This window comes from Mus caroli, unplaced genomic scaffold (genome assembly GCF_978045245.1).
Source record: "Mus caroli unplaced genomic scaffold, Mus_caroli_1 scaffold_7, whole genome shotgun sequence".
Lineage (NCBI taxonomy): Eukaryota > Metazoa > Chordata > Mammalia > Rodentia > Muridae > Mus > Mus caroli.
In genome coordinates this window covers 94,638,267-94,652,645 of record NW_028227262.1, presented here as the reverse complement: position 1 = coordinate 94,652,645, position 14,379 = coordinate 94,638,267, and the positions used below count along the sequence as shown (strand labels likewise).

The window sequence follows — 14,379 nt, the reverse complement described above, 5'->3', positions numbered from 1 at the left end:
GAATATATTCACCCCCATGTAGTGGTTCTCTCATTTATAAGGTGCTTCCACTCAACCCAGGAGACATAACAGAGACATTTGACATTGCTGAATGTATTTGAGGAGCTATCTTATTGAGAAACGAAGGATCTGTTTATTGAGAAAATGCTTGTGGCTTTGTGAAAACCACACTAGATGAAAAGCCATTCAGCAAGCTAGTGTCCTTTTCCTGGTGTCTTCATTCTTTCAACAATGTGCTCCACAAGGGCATGTCCCAGCTCCATAAACAGTGGCGGCGGCGACTCCCCAGACAAGCTTTTCTCATCATATGACATCTGCCTCCGGAAAGCTCCATTTTTAAGCAGCTAGTCTTTATCAAGTACCAGTGTTATGGTTCAGTGTCCCCACTTTAAAACTAACCTCAAGAGTCAGTTTTGGTGGTATGCCAGAGTTTGAATCCAGTCTTAGTTACATAGTGAAATTCCACCAATAAAGAAAGGAAGGAAGGGGGAAGGGGGGCAGAGAAGGAGGGGAAAAGGGGAGGAGAGAGAAAGGGGCGGAGGGAGGAAGGGGGAGGAGGGTTCTCTAATCTCTGGTTAGAAACAAATCATTTCCAAATACACAGTGTGTGCTCATCTTTCATTATTTAATTGAATCCAAACTAAGACACCAACCAAGTGCTTGTATTTTCCTCTTCCCTACTGTATTGAAAGTCGCTATACAATTCCTGCCTGCCTATCAAATCCTTACTGCAAGAGATTAGAGTCGGTTGGTGATCTGTCTCTCACCAGGCTTGTCTTGCAGAAAGTGCTCAAAGCAGACAAACTGCCAGGACTGCCTACCTTAGAGGCAAAGAAAGGGTCCTACTTGTATGTCTGCAAGCCTAGAGACCCCCCAAATCTCTTTCAAGTTGTAACTTCGCCTTCGTTAGAGAAATGTCTCCTCTAATACCGTTTTGACAAATAACCACTTAGCAAAAGCACCTTGCACGGTGCTGGGGCCCATTGGTTAACCCTCTCAGTGGCTCTGGGCTGGAGTAATATGCTTGGATGGGTGTCGGTGCGTGGTCGCCCAAATGCGAAAGATGCTTTGTAGCATAGACAGTTATGGTAAGAACCCAAGACTAACAAGCTGATAAGCTGGAATCAAACTTCCAACCCCGTTACTTCGAGATTGCCCTTCAGCAGGCAATCCTGGACAACTGTTTAACCTCCGCAAAGCCATGGTTTCTTTGCAGGTCTGTTGTGAGCCATAGTGCCCAGGCCTGGGGCGTTCTGATGAGCAAGTGAGTTAACCCAAGTGAGTTGACCCAAGTGAGTTATAGTACTAGGATAGCGCCCGATGACAGCAACGACATGGTTCTCAACTCTCAGTCTTTTAGGTAAGGGCGCTTGAAACTCCCAAACAATGACAGAGTTTGAATCAGCTCGCCGAGTTAGAAAATTTGAAAGCCTTGGACTCAAACCCCAGCGCAAGAACGGAACCCGCGAGCAGGGAGGCGGTGCAGCACAGCTTTTTCTCCAATCAGAGTCCGCAGGGCTGGAGCCACGTTTGCGACCTCGTCCAATCTGGTCCCCAGAAGGGCAGGGACGCCTACCTGCACCTGTAGCCTGGCGGCCGCCTCCTGTCCCACCCTGACCCTCCCCTCCTCCTCAGTTCTGGTGTCTTCAGGCCTTTGGCCAACCACCTGCAGGTGGGCAGATGTCTCAGCGCGTTCCTACGGACGCTCAGGAAGGGTGAGTGCGCCGGAGTCAGCAGCCCAGGTCCTGTCTAGCTGAGGCCAGAGAGCAGAGTGAACGGGAAGAAAGGACGCGCCCTAGAATGTGAGACTCCCACCGGGAAAGGCTGACCAGGCTCACCCGGCGGATCTGACAGTCCCTGCCACCTGAGCGGACCGTGCTGCCAAACCCAGGTTGTTCCCACAGTGTGCGAGTGTCCGGGGTGTTGGGCGAGATCAGCAACAACGATTCCTGCATCTCTCCTAGTCAGCGATAAGGGACACCGGGACTAAGCTTCAAGCACCCCGAGACGCCCCCTCCGTGTTCTAGAGAGCCCGCGCGGCGCGGCGCGGCGCCGCAGTGGCCCTGAAAGCCCCTACAGGTGAGTGAACCAGAGTCCCTCTGCGTCTCACAAGGCAGACCCTGGCGCTACGAAGTCCCTCCGGAACGCTGTCTAGCGCTTCGCAGTGCCCCTCCTCCTGCTGCCGGAGGAGAGGCCCCAGTACAGTGATCTGCCTACTTTTGCATTATTTGCCATCTTTTCCTTGCGCAATTCTCACAAAGCCTTTCCGTACACACCAAGTTGGTCACTGTGGAAAAGAAAGTGTTGGGAGGCTGCCCACCACCATTAATAAATGCCTTGGGGTGCGCTGTTTTTCCGATCTGCAAAATAGGGAGTAAGGCGTTTGTAGACCCCAACGTTGACGGTGCCTAAGGGTGTGGGCGCCTTTCTTAGGGAAAGAACTTTGAGCTGGTTCCGCTTTTACGGTTTTCAAGCCCCAGTCCGAGTGAGTCCTCAGGGCATCCCCAGGGAGGAGATGGCGCCTCCCCGTAGGCGCAGAGACTTCCTCTACCAGGCAGTTCCGGGAGAACCTGCAACAACAAACGGCCGCACAAGTTTCCCTCCTGCACACTGGCGAATCCCAGGAGCTGCGCGGTGCGTGGGCTGCGAAGCGGCGGAGCTGAAACCTAGAAATGGGCGGCGCACGCGAGCCCTGCCCACTCGCGGTGGCCGTGTCCAGTAGCACGCTCACGGGAAGTGTGCCAAGAGTCTGGCTTGCACTATCAGGAGTGTCTGGGCTCCGTTATTCAATGTTTGGGGAAGAATGGTTTTCTGAAGTTCCTGGTTGGGCCCTCTCCTTTGGAGGATGGAAAGGCAACGAGCAAAGAAAAGTACCAAGAAGACTTTGGTTTACAATAAGTAAAATCCTCAAGAGATAGAGAACTATGAAAGAAGGGTTGGGACCCGCGGCTTTCCAACAGTGTGGAGATTTGACTCTAGGGAGTTAAAGGAAGAGTGGGATGGCGGTTTCCAAGGGAAGTTAAGTCTAGACAGCCTCTGAAAATCACAAGGCAGAAGTGGTTTGAAGCAGTTTGAAGTAAGCACAACCATGAATGTATGCTCCCCGCTTTCTCACTTGGATATACTGCTCATCACCGCTCATCCTAGAAAAAGACTTTGCAGAAATTTGAGCCATGCTTACTAGCTTGCACCTTATGGCTTGCTCAGCCCGCTTGCTTGCTTTGCTTTGTTTGTTTGTTTTTCGAGACAGGGTTTCTATGTATAGTCCTGGCTGTCCTGGAACTCAGACCAGGCTGGCCTAGAACTCAGAAATGCGCCTGCCTCTGCCTGCCTCCCAATTGCTGGGATTAAAGGCGTGTGCCACTACTGCCCAGCTTTCAGCCTGCTTTCTTATAGAACCCAAGACTGCCAACCCAGAAATAGTCTAGCCCACAATGGGCTGGGAACTCCCTCTTCAATCACTAATAAAGAAAATACCTGATCTTTATTCATCTGTAATGGGCAGGACAAGCTAGGTTCCCCACCCCACACCCACACATTCCCCTCCTGGTGTTCCTCTGAAGGGCGGCGGTTCTAAGGGTAGGTGGGCACATGTAGTGGTTGGCAGCGGTTGTAGGGTAGGTAGGTGGGCACCTGTAGTGGTCCTTATACAGTCAGGCTGAGTGGCAGACCAGCCCATAATTCCTCTGGAGCCAGGTTGATCTCCACTGGATAGCTACTGCACTTGCTTGGGAGCTAAGGCAAAGGTTGAGGTCGGGAGTTCAAGGAGATCAAGCTTGTAGATCAGGCGTTGTTCTGCAGGTGGCCAGTGGTCACAGAGTTGCCATGAGTCGCAACTCTGAGGAGAGTAGAATGTTACTTTGACCAACCCAAGTTCTGTTTTTTTCTCTGTGCAGGGCGCTCCCTCAACTCCCATCCAGCAAGTCTGCGTGGGAGAAGCCTGGAAGGGCTGGAGTGAAGAGTCAGAGACCACAGAAAAGAGAGGAGCTGTCCTGGCCCAGGCCCTTTCTCACACAGGGTGCTCGGCCTATGGGCCATGGCGGACAGTGGCGGCTCCAGCCCCTGGTGGAAATCGCTGACCAGGAAGAAAAGCAAGGAAGTCACAGTGGGGGTGCAGCCTCAGGTTCGGCCAGAGACTGGCCAGGAACCCTCACCACCTCACTCAGATCGGACTAGCAGCTTGCCAGAAAATCAGCACCCCAATGTCCTTGGGGACCCCGGAGAGTCCCTCAGGTCAGATAAGTTGTGTGAGGAGAAAACAGGCAACAGTCGGCGCAATTTGAAGATCTCACGCTCTGGCAGATTCAAAGAGAAGAGGAAAATGCGTGCCACACTGCTCCCTGAAGGAGACAGGTCCCCTGAGGAGGCTGACTTTCCAGATGACCCTCAGGAGGACAAGCAATAGCCCGAACAAGCTTCCGGGATTTCGCAGAGAGAGAAAAACACTATTACCCCTAGACCCAGTACTTGATGCTTCACCCAAGTTCAGAGTATGCAGTTGACTAAGGCCTTCAAGATTTAATATGTTCTAGAAAGTGAAGTGTCAGCTGAGGCCTCAAAATTCCATGACTCAGAGGCTGAGTAAGTTTTTTTTTTTTTTTTTTTTTGTGGGAAGGACAGATGTCTACTGCCGAGGAAGCTGGCTTTTACAAAAGTCATTCTGAGGTGTCACCTGTGGCAATGACAAGGCTGGATGGGTATTTCAGAGGCAATAAGTAGGTGACCCCTCTTCCAGCTTCTCAAATAAGGAAACCGTGTTCTTACTGAGGACTCTGGAGAGCAAACGACAGCGCTGCTTTTAGTGGTTGAGAAATGCACTTTAGGGTACTACTCTAGGTTGATTCCTATGTGAAGGGGTGAGAAGATCCTCCCAGGTAGAAGCATTGAGAAGTCATATTGCCTTAAGCGAGGGCTCCAAAGCTGTATGCCTGTCTAGTGTGCACTATTAAAACTGTAAGACTTAAGGTGACTTTGTATACTTTTTTTTTTCTGTTCTAAGTTTTGAAACCCGTCGTATTTAAAGGCAGGCATGCAAGGTCTTCAATGACAGGGTTAATCATTTACCACACGGCTCCTGTTGGAGAGCTGCTGGGCAAAGAACTTTTCTAGAAACCAGCAACACCCAGCTGGAACCAGTTTGCCAGTTATTCCAATTTGCCAACCAAATTCAATAGAAGGGAGTGGTACCAATTCATGTTACCTTACATTCCCCTGATCTGTCGGAGCATTTCCACAGAGTAACTCACAAAGCCAATAATGCGTCCTTTCTAGCATCCATTGTGAACCTCACCAGAATTGTCCAAAAACATTTTCATGCACGGACTGAGCTCTTTGGGTTCGTGCAAAGCTGCTCTCCCCACCTGTTGCTTCAAAGCCGATGTCATTTGGTCCGGGTCTACATTTATCTCATTTCAAAGCCTTTGATCTCTCAAGCTGAAGATTCTTAACAACAACAAATCTACCCATTTGCTTTTCTTATGAGCTACAGGAAAAAGAGTAAATGAATACCGCCTGCTCTCAGGAGATGACAAGAGAGTATTGTACCCTAGAGAGCCGCTGAGACCTTGTCCCAGCACACCTGCTTCATTTACAAGCACATGCAATGCAAAGCAAAGGAATCACCGTCACGGAGAAGTGAGTCTTTGTTGTCCATAACCTGGTTGGAGAGGCTCTGAGCCTTCCTGTAGGAAGGCCGGGCTCCCTGTTGTCTTTATTATCAAATTACGTCTTTATGCTATAGTCAAACATGTCAGCTATCTACAGAAACCTCACAGATCGTTTTTGGTGAGGGAGGCCAAAATACACTGACATTACTGACTTGAGGTCAGGTACCACAGAATAATAACAGAGTTAATGGCCTCAGTTTCTACATAGCTAAGACCTTACTCTAAAGGCAATTGCTGGAGATTATTTACCTGACAATTATGAACACCTTACAGTAAAAGAGAAAATTGCATGTCTCCTTTGATTGGTGCATTTTATTCTTTGTAAGAATGAGAAGACTTTTTAAGTGTATTTAGAAGCAGAAAGCGTGTGGATGGTAGAGCAGGGCTGGAGGTTGGCCTCTGGAATGAGGAAGACAGACTTCCCATGGTTTTAGTGGACTTCCTATGTCTAGATTCAAATGGAGGGGAGCTGGGGATCAGAATGGGTGGAAGCCTGTTGATGAGGGGGGCGGGGTGGGCCGGAGTGAGCAGTGTGGGTGCTGAGGAGTAACGTCTAGAGAACCTTTACAAGATATTTCAATTTGTAGGAAATAATAAACCTAGAACAGGCACCCATGCAAAATGTCTTCTACCCACAGGAGGACTGTAAGTCAGGACTGTTCTCATGTATGAAATCAGGTCTGCACCTGAATAATTTAAAATCTTATACATGCCCTTTCATCTACTATTTTATTATTTTAAGAACTATCTCACCGTCATCATCATCATCATCCAAACCCCTCTAAATCAAAAAAACCTTGCACTTTCCCAGCTTCCGTGTGTGGTGTTGGATCCCATCCAACTCTGTAATTGCGTGGATATCCAATAGCCGGCCCAGGGCTATAAGGTAGGAACGTGACACACTCAGCCCACTATTCTGAAAGGACTCCGAGCTTCAGGCAGTTTTGACAGTGAGCGCAATTCACAATCTGCCAGCTGAGGTTTGTAATTACATCATTTTCGAGGGCTCCTGAATTATGCATCAGGAAGAACACACTGATTTAATCCCGTCGGGGAAATCTGAAACCACACAAAATTGGTAGGATAATGAGATCACGAGGAAGATAAGATAATTTGACAGAGTGTCTTTCTGGGATTTGTATTCTTCGCAGACAATTAATTACATTCCGAGAAACTGTACAGACTTTCCACACTTCTTAAACCTTGCAGTCTTACAGTAAATAAAGGCAAAAATTGACACAGGATGAATTTGGAGTTTATTAAATTAGATTTTTTTTCATTTGCTTTCAATGTCTTTATAAGTAAAACTTCACTCCCAAAAGTACAGAATATTTACTACAGTGCCTTCACGTGATGTGAAAGGAGACACAAAGGTCCCTAAACCGTCTTGTAACCATGACGATTACACATGGATAGTTTTACCCCCAATGAGTCTCCTTGCAAAGCTGGTGGCTGAGCAGTGAGTCCTATTTCAGGCCCCCTGGCTGTCCCTTCATGGTTGCTCTTCTGGTGCTGTCCAGCTCTGGCGCTCACTTCAAAAGCCCTGGGCCTCAGTTCTGTACGTACAGGGACACACGCGGGTCTGGCATCAGCTTCTGGGCAATTTCTAAAGACTTTGTTCTGAGACTTTATGTGAAGTTAGCACCTCAGCTGCTGCCCCGTCTCTCTCTAGAAGGCAGATGTAAGGCAGATAGTGAGCAGGAATGTTGGCCAAAGCCTCATCAGGAGTATTTCCTTGAGAGGCACAGAAGAACATTTCGATGCTTTAAAACAAATAAATCAGATGAGAAGAAAAAAATGCCAAGTAAAAGGTGAACATGAAAGCAGTATGTGAATGGGCATGAACATTCAGGGACCAGGAACCTGCTACAGGGACAAAGAGATACACTTTGTCTCGAGCTGAGGCATCTGAGCCACACTTAAAAGCAGCGCACAAAAAGATAGCTTGGTAGCTATACTAAGCTGATTTTTAAAAAAGCATTTTATAAAGTTTGTATTATTAAAAATCATTGGGGAAAAAAAAAACACACACACCAAAATTAACCAGGCCCAACATCTATACAGCTCAATGAACTTTTCATTCAATAAAGATAGGCATTCGGAACAGAACTGATTTTTAAAAGCTTTTTTCCCCCCAAGAAATATTTCATAATAGCTACATTCAATTTTAAAAGTTTTTCTTAGGACAAGTTTATCTTGAGAGCGAATAGTGGGAGCATTTGGGTGTCAAGTCACAAGTACACTTTCCTAGAAGCAACAGTGGAACTCAGTGTGGACTTGTCCGCTGTCTGAAGGCAGCACTGTCCTTGTCGCCTGGCTTCAGCCCTTCCTGGCTTCATTCTCACCTTTGAGCCAGGGCGCATACCTTCCCATGAGGCTCAGCAGTGTGGAAGGGAAACTCCAAGAGGTCCCGTGAGACCTTCTCCAGCCACTGAGGGTCTGGACCACAGACTGCATAGTGCAGGCAGCCACTAGCTGTCGCTGAAGGGTGAATGTGAGGGAACTAGAGGGGCCCGGCCATAGGCCATAGCAGAGTCAGCTGGGCAGTGAAGGAAAGGCAAGGGCTGGAGGCCTTGGTAAGTCCCAATGAAGGCCAAAGACAAGCAGTCCCCGCGGGCATGTCAAGCAAGGGCTCCAACTGAACTGGGCTGCAAGTGAAAGAATAGGCTTACCATCATCGTGCCAGAGTGTTTGGCCTAACCCCATGAAATAATATGATCCTAGGAAAGTGTATCTTTATCCCCGGGGTGTGGAACATGACTGCTAATCCCCAAGTTAAATTTTTCTGGCTCCTAACCGGTAAGTTTCACATTAAGGAAGGCAAAAAGAAAAATCCCCAGCCCTGACTGACTGGGTAAGGGATTAAGAACCAACCTCCAGCTGCTCTGGGCTTCCCTCCTCCCACTAGAGGGACTTAGCCTCTTGTTACAAACACCCTGCCTTAAACACTTCTCCTAGGAGCCAGTGAATAAGTGTACGGTTGGCTCACACCTCCTCCAGAGGATGCCCGCCGTTGGAATCTCTCCCTGCTTTCCAGGGCACCTGTTCTAGTGCCTTCTCTGACTTGCTCTTCTGCAAGTCTTAGGTTACCTGGGCATTTAGTTAATCTGCCATAAAATGAGGGGTGGAGTTTATATCCCAGCTTTAAAACCCTCCTTCCTGTGCTACTATTTTAAGCAACTGGTAGTAAAATTATACAACGTTCCGTGTTTGTCTTTAAACGGGAGGAACTAGCTACTTGGTGGTCAGATGCTCCCAGCACCCTGTTGTCACTTGGCCCAGAAACTGACTGTTCTCCTGCCACCTGGGGACATGGCAGCGCTTTATTCATGGTGCAAATGCAGTTGCAGAGATTGTAGCAAGTAAGCCTTGAAGGGTGCACCCTAGGGACCAGGAACATAGCTCTAAGCTGGGAAATGCTTTTGGTACAAGCATACAAACTCAGGTACAAAGCTGGGCATGGTGGCATGGGCTGTAAAGTTAGAGACAGATCCCTGGGCTTTCCTGGCCATCTTAGACTGATCGGCAAGCTGCAGGCCAATGAGAGTGGTTACCTTAAAAACACAGTGATGGCTTGCGAAGATTGACAGCAAAGCTGACCTCTGATCTCTACACACATCTACACACACTACACATACACATGCACATACACCACACATCACACACACACCACACACACACTACACACACACATCACACACATACACATACACTTGCTACACACACACCACACACACATACACATACTACACACACTACACACCACACACACACACACACATACTATGACTTAGGCTGAGGACAGAGGATGCAAGATGTCTGTTCACCCATCACTAGCGCTGTGAGGAAAAACAAGGTGTGTTTTCATATCTGTGATGTCATTTGTTACACACACACATGCATCGAGGGAGTCACTCTCAATTCTTTATTCTTTTCTGAATCCCTTCAGGGAAGCCTGCCCCTTCACAAAGGCCACCATCTCGCTCTCCATCTTTCCACAGAACTAACGGTTCCACGGGTATGCCTTGCACCATGCAGACTTCTGTCCATCTTGTTGTCACTGTCAGAGATCACACCTTGCTCTGCAAATCCTCATGAGACTGATAGATGCCTCTCCATTTGCTACCACTTCAGTCCTAAGTGTCTCCCAGTTTCATGCATTGGATGCTCATTCCTCAGCCTGGGAGAAAGAGGTCAAACCTTGAGGACGTAGAGTCTGATGACAGTCACTGAGGAGTGAGGTACAGTGGCACACACTTCTATTCCCAGTGCTTGGGAGGTGGAGACAGGAGGATCAGGCATTCAAGATCTTCCTTGGCTCCATAGCAGAATTTGAAGTCAGCCTGGGCTGCATGTGGCCCTGTCTCAAATTAACAATAGTGCAACAAAAATATACACGGTCTTCAGTGACATCTTCCAGGTGGGATGCTGACACCGCAGCCCCTTTCTGGTTCTTCCTCTTTTGCTTCCCAGATGCCATGAGATGAATAACCTATTCCTTCCAGTACTGCCTGTCATGATGCTCTGTGTCACCATGGGCCCCAAAGCTACAGGGTCTAGTGACCTTGGAGTGAAACTGCTGAGACTGTGAATTAAAAGCAAGCCTTTCTTCCTTATAACTAGATTATTTCACACACATCGTCACAGTGACAAAGTCAGCTAACATACCATTCCACGCTCACAGCCCTTTTCTTCCAGCATTGCTGGCCACTTTCCTGAGACTCTTGGTGTTTTCCAGCCTGTGCTACCCACTACCAGCCACCGTATCTCATGGATATGATCATTCGTCTCCCACCCTTTGAGCTGGGGAGTTCAGGGAAATTTAAAGAGACAGTGCAGGTCCCTGGTGCCTTCAAAATCCCAGAGTAGCATGCAAGGAGTGGAAATATCAATAGTTTTTAGCAGGCTCATGGTCTTTCTTTCCTCTCTCAGGAAGCAGGCCGGTTTTGGCTGGCAGATGATTTTCTGAAGATTGTGAAAAGCCAGAGTCCGTTAGAAGAGAGAAACCACACAGTAACAAGAAACCTGGGTATCTAACGCAAAGAACTATTCCCCATCACAGGTATTTGAAATATCAGAACTTTAGAGTTAAGTTAAGGTGTCATGTAAATGAGATGCCTCCAGCCTTTGGGCTGCCACAGAAGGACAGATCTCTCCTTCCCTCCAACCCTCTAAATTCTTACTAGAAAGGACAAAATCATGACCTCAGTTGATAGAGAAGTCGTCATGCTGCTGCCCAGGACATGCTGCTGGAATTCCACCCTTTAGAGATGGCCACTGTATGCCAATGGGCACTAAAGCACTCATTAGTGAGCGGCAAATCTCATGGATGACCTTATCGTATGAGAAATATCACTGTGCGGTTACAGTGTGGGGAATAAATTTGCATTCCTGCAAACTCTCCCACCTCAGACTCATAGCACCTCCATCTGCTTAGCACTCATTAGATAGCACGCCCAAGACAGTATGAAGGCATCGGAACTGCTTTAAGGACTCCGTCTCCTCTCCATCTGCTCCAGCCAAGGCGAGCGCCTTCCAGCCCACTGCCTATTATTGCCTTCTACTTCCAGATCTTAGAACACATTCTAACTCCCACCGAGGACTCGTCTGTAGAGCAGGCCCTGTGGGGTACCTGGGAGCTTGGGGACCTCTTAAGGTAGATTCTTTCACTAGACTTAAGGGTTGCTAAGGGTACTTCTGATGCCAGATCAATCAACAGGAATGGCTTGCATGGATTTACCTCACCCTCCTGACTTCAGTTCCTCTCACTAAACAAGTGAAGTTTATTAACAGCTCATGAAGCAAGTGCATACCCAGCTCTTTCTCTTTCTCTTTCTCTTTCTCTTTCTCTTTCTCTTTCTCTTTCTCTTTCTCTTTCTCTTTCTCTTTCTCTTTCTCTTTCTCTTTCTCTTTCTCTTTCTCTTTCTCTCTGTCTCTCTGCCTCTGTCTCTCTACCTCTCTGTCTCTATCTGTCTCTGTCTCTGTCTCTGTCTCTGTCTCTGTCTCTGTCTCTGTCTCTCTCTCTCTCTCTCTCTCTCTCTCACCCCCCTCAGAAAAACTGCATAGCCTTGCAGAAATCTTTGGTAATGCTTGACCTCTCACAGGTTCTCTATTCCATTGTTGAAGCTGGGGTTACTCGGAACTCTTTCAACACAATCTAAAACTTAAAAGTTGGGAATCCCAAAGCATCTGTGGTTCAGACTCCTGTGCTCATATCTCTGATCCAGAAATTAAAAGACTGGTGTGTTTTGGTAATTATTAAAAAGAGAAGATGGAGGACGGAGAGGACGAACCCGATCCATGTGGCTTTAAATGGCCACAGGTAGCTATGAATATCATAGAAGGGATAGAATAATATAGGACAATTTGTCCAACCCAGGTGGGCAGTTTGTGTCAATATCAACTGTCTCTGAGTTCATTGTGTGGGTGTTTTGTGAGTTGAGAATTTACTGTTATAAATCTGAGTGATAAATTATGAGCCTCTGGAGTTTTGATTTTACTGGGTTACTGGGATTTGTGACAGCTAGCTGCAGGGGGTGGATGACTGGGAATGTGAGCAGTTCCAGGCAAGTGAATGGTGAGTTGGGTGGCCGCCACATGGAAACCATGGGGGTGGGGAGACTGCATTATTAGAGCATAGCGTGGGTTGTTTTTTAATATTTACCGCAACACAGGTGAATCTGGAAGAGTCTGTGGAGAGGAGGAACATATTGGAACCATGGATGACAGAGTGGTAGTGCTAGTATGTTTGTGGTTACATCCTGAGTTCAGGATGATGTTCACTTAAGGTGCTATAGATCCCCTAAGGAAGGGATAAAATAAGGAAATTACAAGGCAATTAACAATGCCAAGTTCCAGGAATGGCTACACCCAGTGTAGAGTTTATTTTGCAACTTGAAATAAATAGCCTGCCTCAGAGGAGGGAATCTCAGTTGAGGAATCAGCCTCCATCAGATTGACCTGTGGGACTTATTTTCTTGATTAATGATGGGTGTAGGAGAGTCCAGCTCACCAAAGGTGGTGGTACCACCCTTGCATAAGAAAGCAAGCCCATCATGCCAATGGGAGCAAGAGAATAAACATTGTTCTTCCACTGCCTCTGCCTCCAGGTTCCTGCTTGGCTTCTCTCCATGATGAACTGTAGCCTGTAAGCTGAAATAAATCATTTTCTCCTCAAGCTGATTTTGGTCAGTGTTTTATCATAACAGAAAAGGCAAATTGGACACCTTACTTAGAATATTTATGCTTAATATTATGCTTAGACTACTTCATTTCTTCAAATATAATATTTAATATGTTATATTATTAGGTTATATGTCATATGTTATTTATTACACATTACATATTAATCTAAAGCCCTGGAAATAAGAATTCTGCCTGCATTTCTTATCTTAGGGACAGTAGAAAAAGCAGGAAATATTTTTATTTTCACAGTTCCACATGGGTTATCCAAGATGTCCACCTCTGTTCAAGGCATGACACTTTTATATGGGATGTCTTTACAAAGGGATCAGTGGAGGAATCTAGGCTCCAGGTAACTTCTTGGCAGCTCCCTATAGGATGTCAGAGCCAGTAAGCCTTGCAAGCCATGCAGCAGAGAGTTTGATATTTGACTGAAGGCATCTCCTAACATCTTCTCCCTGGAGTGTTATCTACAAGTCTTTCTTTCCCATTGAGGTCCACTCTCAGGGTTCACATCGAGAGACTGGGGCAGGAGAGCCTAGGTGTCACAGCATAACAGATGTGTCTTAGTGATGGTCTCCAGAGACACAAGTGTTTCCAAAGGAAGTGTCCTTGCACCCATCTCTTCTCCAGCTGGACAAAATCAAAGACGGATTTGTGAGCATGTTTAACTCTTCAGAACCAACACTCTCCGCTCCAAAGAGCATTCAGAGGGGGCAAGTCCCTTGTCACCCTTTTTTAGTCACAGAGACACAGGAGCAAGGCTTCCTGTGAAGGGAAGGTAGATTTCACCCACAGCACCTCTGACCGTGGGAACACGGATGCTTTTAGTTGTGCAGTGTGCTTCATGTATTATACTCGGTTCCTGGGATTTACAACCTCAGTGCAATTCATCACGCCCATTGTGTATGATACACAAAAGCTCCTGAGAGAAAGCAAGGGAAAGACCTAAGTCATTCATGCGTTACTCATTTCACAGGTTCAAGCACTGGCGATGCTATTCATGTGTTCATACGTTTATTTATTCATCAAGTATTTATTGACCATATCCACTCTTCTGATTAGTAAATATACTCATTAGGAACTAGGCAGTGGATTAAACTTCAGGTACAGAAAGAAAACAGGGCCTGAAAGTCGGCCTGGAACACATTGTAATGGGAGCAAGGCAGACAGCGGGTCAGTCAAGAACCATCCAGGATATTTTAATTATTGATACTCCAAGCTGTGCTGTCTCCTGAAAGTGTTCAGGGTGCACTACACTGTGAGTAAGATCTTTGCCTCTGCACCAACACACCTGAGACAATCCTTAGGTTAGACACCTAGAAGATGTGACGTTCTGCCTCTTCCAGTTCCAGTTCCACGGTGCATCAGACTGGTCACAGAGCCTGCAACAGCTATGGGTGGCCTGGGGTTTTCACTCCATTCCTAAAATCTTAACAAAACCGAGAGTGTTTTCTCTCAGCTTCCCCTCTTCCTCAGACACTGGGCTGTGGTGGGAGGAAGGCTGCTGTTCCCGGACACACTTTTGTAA

General features: G+C 47.1%; 1 protein-coding gene across 4 annotated transcripts; it reads left to right on the top strand.

Moving 5' to 3' along the window:
- The first annotated feature begins 1,625 nt into the window (after nucleotides 1-1,625).
- Prr15 (proline rich 15) lies at nucleotides 1,626-12,780 on the top strand. 4 transcript variants are annotated; one of them, XR_003836883.2, is made up of 3 exons: nucleotides 1,626-2,079; nucleotides 3,897-5,634; nucleotides 10,599-12,778. XR_003836883.2 is itself a non-coding variant. In XM_021165461.3 (2 exons), the coding sequence occupies exon 2, from the start codon at nucleotides 4,037-4,039 to the stop codon at nucleotides 4,403-4,405; it is 369 nt and encodes a 122-aa protein (XP_021021120.1). In that variant the 5' UTR covers nucleotides 1,626-2,079; nucleotides 3,897-4,036; the 3' UTR covers nucleotides 4,406-6,134. The 4 variants fall into 4 exon arrangements, 1 of the variants encoding a protein (XP_021021120.1); XR_015047639.1 differs by lacking the exon at nucleotides 1,626-2,079 and adding an exon at nucleotides 2,708-3,076 and having other exon boundaries at nucleotides 10,599-12,780; XR_015047638.1 differs by lacking the exon at nucleotides 1,626-2,079 and adding an exon at nucleotides 3,510-3,579 and having other exon boundaries at nucleotides 10,599-12,780.
- Nucleotides 12,781-14,379: the final 1,599 nt, after the last annotated feature.

Excerpts from the sequence above, each read along its gene's own strand:
- Prr15 (XM_021165461.3), top strand. The coding sequence starts at position 4,037 with ATGGCGGACAGTGGCGGCTCCAGCCCCTGGTGGAAATCGCTGACCAGG.